This window comes from Rutilus rutilus, assembly GCF_951802725.1.
Source record: "Rutilus rutilus genome assembly, chromosome: 1".
In the NCBI taxonomy this organism is placed as follows: Eukaryota; Metazoa; Chordata; class Actinopteri; order Cypriniformes; family Leuciscidae; genus Rutilus; species Rutilus rutilus.
The window spans coordinates 44326997-44342847 of NC_140209.1; the positions used below are offsets into that span (position 1 = coordinate 44326997).

The 15851-nt window shown below is 36.9% G+C and overlaps 1 protein-coding gene across 2 annotated transcripts; it reads right to left on the bottom strand.

The window, feature by feature from the left end:
• Positions 1-21: 21 nt before the first annotated feature.
• Positions 22-9229, bottom strand: grap2a (GRB2 related adaptor protein 2a). Of its 2 annotated transcripts, none has more exons than XM_084388293.1 (9): positions 9091-9229; positions 4884-4962; positions 4394-4510; positions 3412-3503; positions 3181-3300; positions 2364-2547; positions 1903-2007; positions 1509-1607; positions 22-841 (listed from the first exon to the last, which is right to left on the bottom strand). In XM_084388293.1, the coding sequence occupies exons 2-9, from the start codon at positions 4938-4940 to the stop codon at positions 665-667; spliced, it is 951 nt and encodes a 316-aa protein (XP_084244419.1). In that variant the 5' UTR covers positions 4941-4962; positions 9091-9229; the 3' UTR covers positions 22-664. The 2 variants fall into 2 exon arrangements, with proteins under 2 accessions (XP_084244419.1, XP_084244420.1); XM_084388294.1 differs by having other exon boundaries at positions 31-838.
• Positions 9230-15851: the final 6622 nt, after the last annotated feature.

The following is a 15851-nucleotide window of genomic DNA, read 5'->3' on the forward strand; positions in this document are numbered from 1 at the left end:
AAAAAAATAACACAACTATTATATCTGAAAACAGAAAGGTAAAGTTTATTCCAATCCATCATACTACCGCTGGTATCATCATATTTGCCATCTGTATTTTCCATCCTGCATAGTAAAACAATAATCATAACTATTCTGCCTGTGCCATAGGCCTATTTTGACAAACGACAGATTTTTAGTACAAAAATTGGTACAGTAACATGAAAGCTTTGCTTGGTACTGTAACACCTTCTCTTGCGTTAGTGTGTCCTACTGAAAATCTTAAAATAAAAACATGAACTGGACATGAAAGCGATAAAACGTCATTGGATGGGCTACAGAATGTACTGTATAATTCAGTAATTCATACTGTATAAGGGAAACCATCTAGTCATTAGGAGAATTTGACATAAGGGAAATTATATAGTCCTTTCTTCGTACCTTATTAGTAAAAAACAAAACAAAAAACCAACAAACGTATAGTTATGTATAAAAAAAAAAAAGAGAAGCAAGAAAGACCTTCATGAGTAATGTCTTTTTCTCACTTCTCTTCAAATGTTCTGCAGCCAGCTTTATAAAAGTAATTTAAAAATAATCAAACAGTCCATACATTATAGGCAGGCATTTGGCGAGAGTACGATGGATTTAGTATGGTGATTCCACACCTCCAGGCAGCCGGAAGATATCAGATCTGTTCTGTGTAATTGACAGGGAATAGTCCAGTCCTGCCGCGCGATCGACCTTTCCACCACGATGCATCAGAACGGTCAAGTACTTCAATGATGTCACCAGCATTGAAGCCCAACTCGTCATCTTCCTCTGCAGTGAAGTCATATACAGCTCTCACCTGTATGGTTGACTTCTGACACACACACACACACACAATAAAGTGTCAGTAGTACCATAAAAGGTACTAATATCTTTCTGTATATTTATATAACTAGCCATTTAAAGGTGAAGTGTGTCATTTCTGTGCCACTAGCATCACAAAAAAAGAATTGCAGCAGAGGCAGAAGCAGGATCTAAGTGCAGCAGTAATATTTAATAAACAGTCTCAAGCTAAAAATAAACTCAGAACAAAAAAAACAGAACAACCTACATGCAATGTAAAATAACTGACAAAGAACAACACAGAACACAGGGTATAAATAGACAGAACTAAAGAGGCAAATTAACAAGACACACCTGAACTGAACAAACTAATCAATAAGTAACTATGGAAACAAACAGGCAGGGGCAGAGGAAGACTAAACTGAACTAATAGACAGAACACAGACAAAGACAGAAATCAAAACAGACTGACAATGTAACACAAAGAAGTTTCTCAAACACCCCCTACTTTCTATTGGCTGGACAAAAAGATAGTCCTAACTCCCAAACTCACACCATTGGCTGGTTGTCTCAGCATATTAAACTGGGACAGGAAAGTATTTTAACAAAATATGACACAAATCACAAAAAAAAAAAAAAAAAAAGTTCACACAAGACTGTTTAAGCCTTGAGAGCAAGTGAGATTTCTGGTATCATACCGGAGAAGGCAAAGTTTCAGAGGTTCGCCGAGGGGCTGGACTGTTCCTCCCTTGGTGACCCACAGTGTTAGCTTTCTCCTCAACACTTCCTCTCTTACTCTAAAAAAAGAGCATAGCTTTATTTATTAAACTGTTCCTTTTTTTTTGCTAAACAATTATGCATAATTATTTACAATTTATATTTTAAATATATATACATATTTTATTTATACAATATTTAATATTGTAGCTTTTAATAATCTGTTTTCCTGTTTTCTAGGTTTCCTGTAGGTTACAGTTGGTTAGTTGGAGCAGGTATACTTCCATTTTGAATGGAAGCTTTTTAATAATTCAGCAAGGTTTTTCAGTTTTAAATGCATGCACAGCTGGGGTTTGACCGTTGACATGCTTGTACCTTCTGGTTGTGAGTTTGATCTGTTGAGTTGCGGTGTTGTGATGAGGTTTGTGGACCGCCATAACCACCACCCGGGGGAGGCCGAGCTTCTGGTTGACTCTTTAACTGAAAAAAAGGACCAATTATTGATAATTATTTATCTCCTGTACACAGACTCTCAGATTCAATCACATTTAAGCCACGTTTGACAGAATCTGCTCATATAGTGCATTGATAATATCTAAACTTAGAAATGAAAATCTTCCCCACAAAGCTTCACTTTTTGATGGTCTTACATCAGATATCTCTTGAGAAGCAAGAGTGAAATCAGCAAATGGATTAGTTCAAAGAAGGTAGAACGAGAGTTTAATGATTTGACTGGAGTTCTGTTATGAGATTCATTATAAACAGAGACCTAGAAGATTAATTTATTGATTTAAATCTATGATTAAAAAATAATAAACTGATTTAAGTTTATTTACAGGCGGAGGTGCTCTTGGCTCATCTCCACTTCCGTCCCTTAGGAATATCTCCCTCTGCTTGGATATGGAGATGATCTTGTAATGCTCCACAAGCTTGTTCAGAGATGTAAACTTATCCGTCCACAGGTAGTACTGGCCCGATTTATCCTTCATAACTTTAAAATGCTGTACATCATACTCGTGTCTGTAGAGCAGTGGAAAAAACAAAGTGAGATATTAATTAAAACGTAAATGTGCTAAAAATTAACACAATTATTTCAGTGTCTCGTTCGGTCATGTGACAGACTTTTTTTTTTTTTAAACTACTTAACAAAAGCTGCACAACCCGCTCTCTGCACTAGAGGGAACCCTTGCTCATTCTCTCTCTCTCAGTCTGGCACAGTGCATTCAGTTAGGACCTACTGTATAGGTGATTTATGAGAGGATGGCTGAAACAAATGGACTGTCTGACCGCTGTAATAAGATGGATGTTATAGATGCATTATTGATGGAGTGTTTCCATAGGCCAGATTCAGTGTGTGTGGGCCTGAAATGGCTCAGGTGTGAGCCTCTAGTCAACGAGGATCTTTCAGCCTCATGGCTTAAGCACTGACATTACAATTTGTGGGATAACAGATTCACAGCACTTTAAGGGTGACCTTCATTGGCCAGCTGAAATATTAGTACTAGGATAACATTTTCAACATTCTTTTCTTTTCGTGTAATTTTACGCTGATTACAGTGAACTTAAGTAAACACACAAGCAAAACAAAACGAATATGTGCTGATGCAAAAATTTAAATCTGACATCCTAATATTAATCCACTAAATGTTTTACCTGACTGAGATGGAGAAGTCTCCAGGGGAACTCTGGCTGCCACGGATCAGAAAAGCACCCACCTCTTGGGATTTTAGCATCTCCTCAGCCGAACCACGAGTGGCGCTCTCTTTGAACCAGCTGGAGAGGTAATCCAAATACACGTGTGCTTATTCAGGTCTCACTATTAACTACTACATGCTCACAGGTTATTTGCATGTGGTTGCAAAGATAAATATCACATGAGCTCACCTTGGCACTTGCCTTTCAACATAGTTTTTTGGTACGAAGCCCTCGTGACCGTGTAGCTCTGCCTTGAACCAGTCGTCTTGAGATCCTAGGATCTGTTTAGAGTCAAAATGAATTTCTGTCACATAAAACAATCATGCTTTGGTAAATATTAGTTATGAGATAGATATTTTTGACATTATAAGTCATAACTATGAGTTAAAAAATTCTAAATTATGAGATCATTTGAGATAAAAACATAAAAAGCTACATTTATGAAATACAAGGACATATTTACGACATGAGTTGAAATTATGAGATAAAAAGTCATTTATGACTTAAAAAGCTGAAATATGATACAAAAAGTAAATGTCATTTACTGTCATAATTCAGATTTTTTGATAATATCTTTTTAAATATTATTATATTTTATGCAATGCATAATTGTCTTTATTTAAAAAATAAAAACTAACAGTGGACAGTCATCATATGACTCACATTAACTTTGCCCAATGCATTGGCACTAGCTATAGAGTAACTGCTGTAGTCAGGAGTGGTGGAGCAGCACTAAAAGATTGTTTGAACTTTATCCCTCATTGGCTGCTGATGCCAACAGTTATTTGAAAATTCACATGACTCATCAAATGTGTGTAGGTCCAAATTCACATCTCCATTTGTGTTTAAAACCTCAACCATTTTGAAGAAATCTTGAATGCCTCATTTTCTGTGCAGTCATGAAGCATCCAGAGTTTTATGAGCCCATGATGAGCGAGCCCATTTTTTTCTTTCTGCAATGCATCAAAACAATAGCTGGATTTGTCTTATACTTGTTTTCACTGTCTACACTGTTTTTTTACTAGCATCTGTAATGCTTTTCATGTGGCGGTCAATGCATAGAATGGCGCTTGCAGTGAGCGGTGTTTTAAAGCCCTGACTCAAGGGCCTCACAACTCTGAAACCAAAGTAAGAGCTTTTAGTTTGTGTGCTTGGGTCCTCTATCACTCACCTTCAGAATGTCTCCTTTCCGGAAGCTGAGCTCATCTTCTGCTGTGCCATTGAAGTCATACTTTCCCCTGGCCTCCATGATAAAATACTGAGTTGAACAGAGGAGAGGGTCTATAGGCTGCCATTAAAGAGATAGAGAAAGGTTACAGGTTAGACAAGCCAGGGTGATGAAAGCACCAGAAAATGAAGAGTAAATGTGTTAACCTCAGGCTTGTGAGAGACCAGAGAGGTCAGACTCCTGCTGATGTTCTTGCTAAGCAAAAGCGTGCAGCTGTGGTTAGCCGACTAGTCACAATTGTATGCGATGCAAAAATGCATCTTTATTAAAGGGGAGCAAGTTGGTGAGAAAAAGGCTACTCAGTGCTTATCATAGCTTAAGATTTGACCACACAGTCCTAAAGGTTTTAATGGGGGGAAAAGGTAAAGAAATGAATGAAGCAGGTCAATTATTGTATTAACCCATAATTATGAATGAAGAGGTCAAGACTTACTATAATACACTGTCTGTGATCTGAGGGTGTCTGAGCATACACTTGTTTAACTGGCATCAGGAGGCCATCACAACTCCACCTAAAGAACAGACAGATGCCGGTGTAAATTAATGAAGTAAAATGAATTGTGGCATCACAAAACATACACGTAGTCCATTCACACGTGCGCTACTGTATAATCCAGGTCGTCTAAACTTGTAAGATAACTTTTAAGTAGGAAACAAACATTTAAGTCATTATTACTTATAATGTTTTGAAGCTTTTAAAGCTTCTTTTTGGTGAACTAACCCTTTAAGTCAGTCCATTATAAACAATATTTTAAGGTGTCCGTGTTACAGTGTAATTATACATTTACGTACTGAGTAATAATAATTAGCTACATGTACTAACTATAAGATTAGTATAGTTTAGTATTTGGTTTAGGGTTAGTTGCATGTAATTATGCATAATTTATAGTTATTACTATAGTAACTACATGCAACGTGTAACAAGGACACTGTAAATAAAAATTTTATGAAAACCGCCCCCTTCATATTTGCAGTGGGTGCATGGGAGTTTATCTTTAAGAGATTGTTTTTATTTTAACGAAGTTGGTTGATCTTCTTTTAAACCAGATTGGTTGAGAAGTTTAAAGGTCTTCTCTGTTCTCCTCCGAATAGAAAGAGAAAGAGAGTATAGAAAAGAAAGGGATGCTGGTTATCAGGATCATTTGCATCAGTAGAAAGGAGAGATTCACAAACAGTTGAGGAGGAAATGCAGATTAAATTATATTTAATCACTACAGTATTATGATGCATGTCCTTCCCCATCCTCCATTTGAGATGGTGACGGTACATGAGAAAACACGTGAGAGGGAAATAAAAGTGGCTTATATATATATATATTTATAGGGCTCGTTCACACCAAGAATGCTAACTATATAACTGTGTGTGCTTAAAAGTGTACACTGCAGTTTTGTCGTCTGCCGCTTTAAAAGCGCAAGCTCTTTAAAGTCATGTGGATTCTGATGGGCTGTCAATGTTTTTATCGTCTATCAGCTGAAAAAAAAAGTAGTTCTGAAAGTGATTCCAACGATATCGTTTCTTGGTGCCGTTACATTATAGTTGTGGTGTGGACTCTATAATGTGTCTATTCTTTTATTTTTAGAAGAATTATATCTTCATTGTTATCGTTATAGTTATCGTCCTTGGTGTGAACAGGCCTATAGACAGCGATATACAACGTATATACAACACACGGCTCTTTTTGATGTTATGACAAAACGTTTTTAAAGTTACATTTTTAGGCTCGTCAATGTCAATGAGATGGCCATAATATGTTACCATATACTTTTCTGTGTATGTGAATGTGTGCATATTTTATAATAAAATATTATTTGTAAATAGTTTTAATTGATTTCTTCACAACTACAATTATACATAGAACTTCTTTTACCATTCTTTTTTCCTTTTCTTATTTTTTTCTTTCTTTCCTTAAATCCCTTTTAATACTTTAATGATTTAATTCCTTTAAATTTAAAGACCATATTACACCCCCACATAAAAACAAACAAAAACAAAACAAAACTTTGGTCCCACCCTCAATGTTCAAGAAATGGTTTACGGCCTTGCAAAACACACTACTCCTTTGGACCTCTGTGAACACAAGGGTACCTTTGATCTCATATTTCAAGGTGTCATATCATACATTTATTATTATTATTATTATTATCATTATTATCCCAGAGGTCTTATAAATTAGTGCAAGGTCATTGCACAAAATGTAATTTTTCAGAACCAATTTCCACTACCTTTTACTTCTGCACTTTTAAGAAACACCCATTTCACGAGCATAATCAACAACCCAATAGGTGTCATAGAAAAGTAAATAAGGAAATCTCTCTGGCGTCACAGTGCTGTAGAAGTCATTTTTGCTAAATGTTATTTTCTTAGTGCATCAGGCTCTTCTCTTTTAAAATAAAATCAAGGACATTTTGATTCCTCGTAATTTTCTAACAGAGCTGTTAATGAATAATGCTGCAGCTGCAACAGATGTGATATTGTCTCATAGTTGAAATTACGTTTTATCCCTGCAATCGCACCAATAATATTAGGGCTGATATATATTCTCTTCATAAAATACTGTGCATTCGTTCAAAGAAATGCATGTGCATTTGGACTCTTGGATTAGACTATCGATGATCTAAAAAGAAAAAAGAAAAACTTCTGTCCATATTTTGTCCCAATAATAATGATAGCAATTCAATCTCATGTGATCTTTTTGGTCTTATACTGTACATGCTATTTTTACTGTACTGGTTTGCAGAGTCCTACTCTGGCATAGTTTTCGATGTCATCTATTTCAATTTGTCACCTCCTGATTACACTGAGCCACATGGATTTGGAGTCGTCTGTCCCTCCTTCTCCCCTCTGCCCTTGTGAAAAACCATTTCTCAGATGAGCAGCGATTAGATGCAAGAGCTGATCTGTCAGTCATGTTAATGTGCTTTGTCAGTTCCACGGTGCTCAGTTATCTTTGCCTAAACTGAGTCTGAGCCCCTGCCGTAACGCAGACAGAGACAGAGGGGGCCAAATGACAGACACGTGTTCAAAAAGCAACAATTTCACATTAAATGGAGAGCAAAGTGTGCCATCCATGATGATTAGAAACCTGACAGCAAATGTTACAGAAACACTGTCTGTTCTCTGTTCAATGATACACAATTAGGAAGCTTGTGAGGAGGAGAAATGGTCTGTTTTGGTTTTGTGGATTAATCTCACTTAATCTGGCTATGAATGAGAAATCAGAGAGATGAGACAGAGATAGAATACGCCAATTATATCCATTCTTTGCATAAAGATACTTTAAGGTGGATTAATATTTCAAAGTTTATCAAAAATTCAACCCAAAACTTTCTCATACAGGCTTTAAAATTCCACACTAAAACAAATTCAATATTCTTCACTATTCTTAGGTCATTATTTAAATAAGTAGATTTGTGACATTGATCATTTGTCAGATGTTCTCCAAAAAATGATGCTCTTTGGATCATATCAAATCATGCAGGAGAACATGATCATACGTTTATTTAGTTTATTCTGCTGTCATTAAAGCAAAAGAGGGATGAACCAAATATGAAGATGTTCAATGAAATTGTGAAATTCTAATTTTACTCAGTTGTGACATTCAGTTTTTGCTGATAATATAATTTGTTATTAAATTGATTAAATAATTCTGTACACTGCCAGAACTGCTGTTGAACCTGTCACACTTCCTTTACAGATCTGCACTCTTTCACATGTTATAGTCTGTCAATCTGGAATATCAAGATAACAGGCTAAAACAATGTGAAAATATGAATAAATGTGAATTCAAATGAAAACTGCGTTTGGCATTTTTTAAATCATATTTCTATCTCCCATTTATCTCTTAACCTTGATATACAGGCCTCAGAGTTCATGCAAACATCACCAGATCAATACAGACTCTAAAATAAAGAGAGAATAACAAAAAAGCTATATAAAGACTGAAAGCTGATTTGACTGCTGTTACGGGGAAGTTGTTTTATGAATAAACACTTAGCTTAAGTCTCATTCCCTCGATAGATGATCTCTTTGTGTAACTGTATGTGCTCTTTTGCAGAGGCTCAGAGCATAAACTTACTACTTCATACTATGTAGCCTACTGTATGTAGGCTACAAGTAAAACAAACCGAAACAATTTGCATTGTTTGTAATTTTACAGTTGATATTAAGATCACTTTTAATTGCTAGAAAAGGGGAAATTGGAAACTGAAGTGGAAAAGGCGCCCCAAAGAAATTATAGGCTATTATTATGTTTATATAATAGTTTACATATTTTAGCTTCTTCAAAGTAGCAACGCTTTCTATGTTATATTTGAGCTAGATTGCATACTCTGGATTTCGCTCAACCACTTTCGTGGTTTTCCTTCACTATCCTGACCAACATTAATATTTAATGTTAATTTTACGGAATATTTGTCTACAAAACAAATTTCACGCATTTAAGCACGTCTTTAAATCACCAGTTTTTAATATGACAACTATAAATGCAGAAGCGAACAGTTCAAACGAGCATCTCAGTGTGTCAGCGCGCACGCAGTGTTGTAAGTTTGACGAATTCACATGCGTAAATTCACGCTTCTATTTCTGGTAGTGGCAACTCTCAGTATTTTGTATGAAACTAGAGACAAACCAAATTAGTTTACCGTTGTCTCGCTGTTTTACTGCCCGGCAACGAAGAAAAGATAAACCTCCCGCAGAAGAACTGTCACCTTAGCGTCTCACAAATCACCCTGTACTCAGCCGCTACCTGTCTTGCATGCGCGTACGCGCGGGGCTGCGTCTCAAAGCACTGCTCTGTACAGCACCCACAAAAGCGAGCGGAACCTTTGACTCCGCCCCACATAGCGCACTATATATCCGTGTGAGAAGTACTCAATTGACTTTCAATGGGGTCGTTTCAAGGAACTGTTGCCATGATTGAAACTTCTGTTCGCGATCGAGCGTCTATATCGATCTTGTAGCCTGATGTAGCCTACCTTTTGTGATTAACAAAAGACACTTTGAAAACCTTGTTGAAATAGGCTATGTCGCCTATATAGCCTAGTTGTAGGCTATATAAAAGGAATACAAAATCCCCAAAGCTATAGTTTGATATACTGTGTAACATCTTTAAACGTGGTTGATGTGTTGGTAGCCTAATATGCAATGTCGTTTGTTTCTGGTAGTGTTAAAATAAACTATATGCACTTGAGTCTGCTTATCTGTGTGAGTAACGTTTGCAGAGAAGGAACACACAACTTCTGCAGTTCTGCTAGAGTGGCAAAGCATGCGACAGGAAACACAGCTTGAGAACAACTCACTGGAAGTGTGTGGTTTCTCTCTCTTTCTCTCCCTAACACACCATTTAAGAAACCTTGTGACTTTTTATGCATTTTACAACACCCAGACAAAGTTATAGCCTACATATTCTACATTCTAAGCACATACTGATGAAGCTGATTCTGGCTCAAGTTCATGGATCTTCAAGCTTTGGTATAGAGCAGAGGTCTGGACCAAATGTGTGTTTGGTATTTGGTTGGGGGTCCCCCTGTGCAACCCTTTTATGCACCTGCAGGAATCAGGCCAACACCTCAAGCCACATACGGTTTGACTTTTCATCATGGTTTTGCATGTTTTGAGCAACGTTGTTATGTTGTTACGCATAATATGTTATTATAGTTAACTGCATAGATAGCGACTTACAATTGTAACATGGAAACAGTAATGTAAAATGTGACCCCTCATTTCCAAGAACTCTCTGAAATGGCTGTTTTATGTCCAGGTGGATCTGAGCTGTGCACTCTGGGTTAACTCCTTTTCTAATTCTCCTTTCTGACAAATATCCTTCCCTGTCTGTCAATAATTAAGTGAAGCTTCCTGACAGAACACAGAACATGACCTCAGACAGGTCAGAATGCAAAAGTGAATGGGATTCCGCTGCTGTATCCTGACCAACTGTTACATAACTACTGTCTATAACTATTGTTGGTCACTCAAGCAGACCTATCTCAGTCATGCTTGGCTTGATGTGAAGGAAAATGGAATACTAAAGACATGTACAGTAGCCTATACACTCCTTTAAAATGGAGTTTGTAGGTTTGAGTGTGCAGTTTATCACCTAAATCAGCACATGATGTGCTTCTTGATTCTAAGATTGCTCTTTGATAACACTAGTCAGAAAGTGTTTTTTGTTTTGCACTAAATGAGAACAAGACAGTTGGGAACTATTAACATGCTCTTCTGGGTTTTTTTTTTTTTTTTTTTGGGTGGGGTGGGGTGGGGTGTTTAGGTAATTAATTGAGTCATAGATTTGTCATTTATAACCAGGATGACAGTGATATTAGAATTATGTCATTAGTTTTCGAATATATATATATTATATATATATATATTTTTTTTTTCAACAGCAGGATTGAAAGCATTTTTAACAACACATAACAGACCTTGTTTTGTCAGAGAAAGGTGATTATTTCCATTTTATGCATCCTGAAATGAATGTTTTACAGTAGCCTACAATTAGCAGTGTGTGCAGAGCCGGACTTAACTCATATTGTGACATACATAGGCAAAATAAATGATTCATTTTTGAATGAATCTGCATTTTGAACGAATCAGTTTAATTAATGATTCAATGACCCATTCAATAAAGACGGTCAATTACTTTGTTCCTGAATAAATCAGCCGTTTGAACAAATCAGTTGAATGAACTCATTAAGACAGTGACTTGCCGCAACTTTTTGGCGGTTTTAGATTCATATTTAAAATACCTAGAAATCATTTCATATTTAAATGTTGAATTCAAAAACAATCTTGTAGCATTATTTATGCAATTGTAAATATATTAATGCCACTTCTGATGCTGCTTCTGTGTCACCTCTCTGCACTGCAAAGATGGATTTTGTTGATAATGATTTCAATTGATTGGTAACAGCCCTGTATACTCTGTTCTCTAATTGAATTGAATTTGAATGTCAGAATTTGACATAAAAGGTGATGCACACATCTATAAGTAGAAAAAAATGCCCTTTGAAAAATTGACCGTTGTCCCCCGGTTTCACAGACAAGGTTTAAGACTAGTCACAGCTTAAATGCATGTTTGAGCTGTTTCAACTGAAAGTTTATACAAGCTAATAATGTCCTAACTGAACTATGACCTAATCCTGGCTTAATCTAAGCCTGGTCAGCATGTGAAACCGGGCGTGTATATTTTACATAATTAAACACTGTGTTGTCAAAGTTGACATTGTTGCTTTATGGTCAGACACTTGCACATGTCATTATATTAAAGGGATAGTTCACCCAAAAATGAAAATTAGCCCATGATTTACTCACCCTCAGGTCATCCTAGGTGTATATGACATCTTTCAGACGAATACAATCAGAGTTATCTTAAAAAATCTCCTGGCTCTTCCAAGCTTTATAACAGCAGTGAATGGCAGTTTATGTTCTGAAGTCCATAAAAGTGCATATATCCATCATAAAAGTGCTCCACACGGCTCTGTGGGGGTTAATAAAGGCCTTCTGAAGCGAAGTGATGCGTTCGTGTAAGAAAAATATCCATATTTAAAACTTTATCGACTAAAATAACTAGCTTCCGGCAGACGGCCGAACGCATCGATCTCACAATGTAATGACGAACGCAGAAGCGCAGAGGAGAGAGCAAAACAAAACACCAGTCACGAATTAGAAGTCTAAAACGACAATTTTTAAAGAGAAATGTTGGAGGAGCTTGAATTTGTTGCCCAGCCCTGTTTGGTTGAACCGCGAGAGGCGCCTAAACTTACGCTACTCCTATCCTACGTCATACATGCGTCACTGGTTACTCTTGTGGCGTAAGTCGACTTGCGTGTTATGCATACGGCCGTCTGGCGGAAGCTAGTTATTTTAGTTTTAAATATGGATATTTTTCTTACACAAACACATCGATTCACTTCAGAAGGCCTTTATTAACCCCCGCAGAGCCGTGTGGAGCACTTTTATGATGGATAGATGCACTTTGATGGACTTCAAAACATGAACGGCCATTCACTGCCATTATAAAGCTTGGAAGATCCAGGAGATTTTTTAATATAACTCCGATTGTGCTCGTCTGAAAGAAGAATGTCATAGGATGACTTGAGGGTGAGTGACTTGAGGGTTAGTAAATCATGGGGTAAATTTCATCTTTGGGTGAACTATCCCTTTAACATTCCACCAAAATCAAGCTCAAATGGAGTTTTTGACCAGTGAATGTTGGACGTACGTGTTTGGTCTGCCATTAAAATGGACGCACTTAAGGCAGTAAGTGCATCGCATTATTTTCTTTAAAAATCACCTTAGAGGTTATAAATGACGAAATGGAGATACAAGGTTTCTGCCCGGTATTGTACATTTTGTTAATTTTGAAATGAATTGTTTTACATTGTTTTACCAGTAGAGTGAAATCATAATAATAATTTTACAAAACTATGAACGTGCGAGCATAGGCATGTGCCTAGAATGCCTATGCATAATTCCGGTCCTGATCATGTGAGAAGTTGTGATGCCTCAGATGCAGGCAGATAGATTCGGCAGAGCTGTGAATTAGATAACATCTCAATCAGGTATCAAAACTACTTCTCAATGGCAACCTGTTTCCTTTCTTCAGTGGGAACCCTGAGACACCAGCTCACACCTGAAAGAGAGAGAGCAAACATTAATACAAATCTGTATCAGTAACATTGGTTTAGGGGTAACATTTTATGCATGGGACATAGAGAAAATGATTTAAAAATTCTGTGCGTTTGGCCACATCACAGACAGATACACAAACACACACACACACACACATACACACACACACACACACACACACACACACACACACACACACACACACACACACACACACACACACACACACACACACACACACACACACACACACACGTTGTGTTTCCATGTCTTATGGGGACTTTCCATAGACATAATGTTTTTTTTTAAATATATATATACTGTACAAACTGTATATTCTATCCTCTAATCCTACCCCTTAAACACTACTCATAGAAAACTTTCTGCATTTTTATATTTTCAAAAAACATCACTTATGATTTATAAGCTAATTTCCACGGGGACCGGAAGAAAGCTTCTAATTGGATAATCGAATATTGCCATCTTTGTCATAGGGTTTACAAGGACCACACACTAAGTTTAAGTTTTGGCCACAAACAGTGTTTCTAGTATTGTTAATAGTTCAGAACTCTCAGTTTTTCTAAAAGGCCTGACAAGCAAGTAATACAAGAGAGCCATCTCAAACTGTTTACCTTTCATTAGAAAAGGTGATAATATGGATTTGTAGACTAGGTGTCTAAACCTGTACAGCGTGTACAAGACTACTTTTTATGACTGTCCTTCTAGAATCACTTCATAATATTTTATCCTAAATAAATCCAAATTATTTAAAACATTTAATGTTTATGTAATGTATTTGCAGTGCTGTTCAGAGACAGGCAACGTTATATCTGACATATTACTTATGTACATCCAAATGGTTTCCAAGTGACTGACCTGACAAGATACACATTGGATTGGATTAATAAGACAAGATTTCCTTGTTGTCCACTATGTACATTAAGCGTATATATATACACACTACTGTTCAAATGTTTGGGGTCAGTATATTTTAAACACATGCTGTTCTTTTGAACTTTCTGTTCATTAAATAATTTAAAAAAATATAAGCAGCACAACTGTTTTTAACATTGATAATAAGAAATGTTTCTTGAGCACAAAATCAGTAGCCTATATTAGAATGATTTCTGAAGGATCAGCTTTGCCATCACATGAATCAAATTTTTAAATATACTAAAATAGAAAACAGTTATTTTAAACTGTAATAATATTAAACAATATTACATCATAATATGAAGCCATGGTGAGCACAAGAGACTTCTTTCAAAAACGTAAATATATCTTAATGACCCCAAACTTATACAAATGTAAATTATTTTGCTCACCATAAACTTAAACAGAACTTAAGCTGTTTCCTGGTTGCATATGCAGTACAGAGCCTGGTGTGCAATGCTATATGGCAAAGTGAGTGATACATGTATTCTTCTCTCCTTCAGATCACGTCTCCTTTTGGCATATTTTGTTCTTGAGTCTCTGTATAGTGTCGTTTCCTCTTTTTCTTCTCAGCAAGGAAGAGCATATTCTCTGGAGTCACACTCCATGAAACTGTGTGAAATCCAGCTGAGGCATTCCTCTCTTACTGTGATACGATAGCTCAAATTATCCGTGTGTGTGTGTGTGTGTGTGTGTGTGTGTGTGTGTGTTGTTCTGGGATAACTTTATTGCTGACAGTGGTGTTTTGTTTCCATGGCAACTGCTCGGACCTGCTCCCTTTGCCACTGAGGAGATGAGGTGAGTAGCCCGCATGCAGCAGATGGTCAGGAAGAGGAAACTGCTAAAGAGGCCAAAATACTGGATAGTAACAGAGAGAACAATTATAATGGATTTGCTGATGCCATGAATGAATGAGAGACAGTGTTTGTGATCTTCAAGGAGAAAGCGTTACTTAAACTAAAAGCTCTATGTAGGGTAGGCTACTGTAACGTTACCTGATTGACATAAACGAATATTAGACCACTGAAGAGGATATGTTATCCCCAGTATTCTGATTAGCAGTCGACTAGTTTTGGTTTTTCAGTGGTTGATTCTTAACCCTCAAGTTCTGTTGTGAACCGCCCTAAGGCGGCAGATATTTACATTTCATGTAAATATCACCTAGGCCTACGTATGTTCTCACCTCTACAGTTTGAGCTACTGGAAAGCTACTTACTTTCTCAGACAACACGTTATTTCCCCCAGAAATATGCCTTATAGCACTTTCTTCTTACTGTCAGTTGGTCATGGTGTAAAATGAGAGATCTGCTCTGATATGGTGATCATTAAACCATCAGATTCATCCATGTAGAATCGAAGTGACGTAAATTACCTTAAAATGAAAAACTCCCCAGGAAACTTTCAATTTAGCATGTTGAAATGTTATTAACGAGTAGGCTAGTTTAAGAAAAGTCACACAAAAAAAACACACAAAAAAACCTCTGAATATGTTACATCCTTGCTGAAAGGAAATGCAGTTGGTTAAGTTGCATGACACCTATTGCCGCATCTCTATCATAAATAGACGGTGCAATAGAAGGAAGAGCGAGATGGAGAGAAAGCTTAGTAGTTGTAGCTACGCTGGCAGAATGCCACCTCATACCGCGTGTAATGAGTTCTGTGTCTTTGTGGTGACCTCACCAGCTCGGACTCAGGCTGACACAGAGCATGCTCAGGCAGAACTCATCACTTGAGTTGTAATTAAAAGCAACCAGCCACTGGGTCAATGTACAGACTGTATTTAAGGAAGCTCTCTGGGGCTTTCCTGCTTTATAAGGCTGTCACTGGTCCAGCTAGGTAA

Bases quoted from the DNA above. Each gene is read 5' to 3' on its own strand.
- grap2a (XM_084388293.1), bottom strand. From the start codon at position 4,940: ATGCCAGTTAAACAAGTGTATGCTCAGACACCCTCAGATCACAGACAG. The intron at 2,548-3,180 runs GTAAAACATTTA...ACTGCTCTACAG, and splicing joins GACTTCTCCATCTCAGTCAG to ACACGAGTATGATGTACAGC. The intron at 1,608-1,902 runs GTACAAGCATGT...CTCTTTTTTTAG, and splicing joins ATCAAACTCACAACCAGAAG to AGTAAGAGAGGAAGTGTTGA.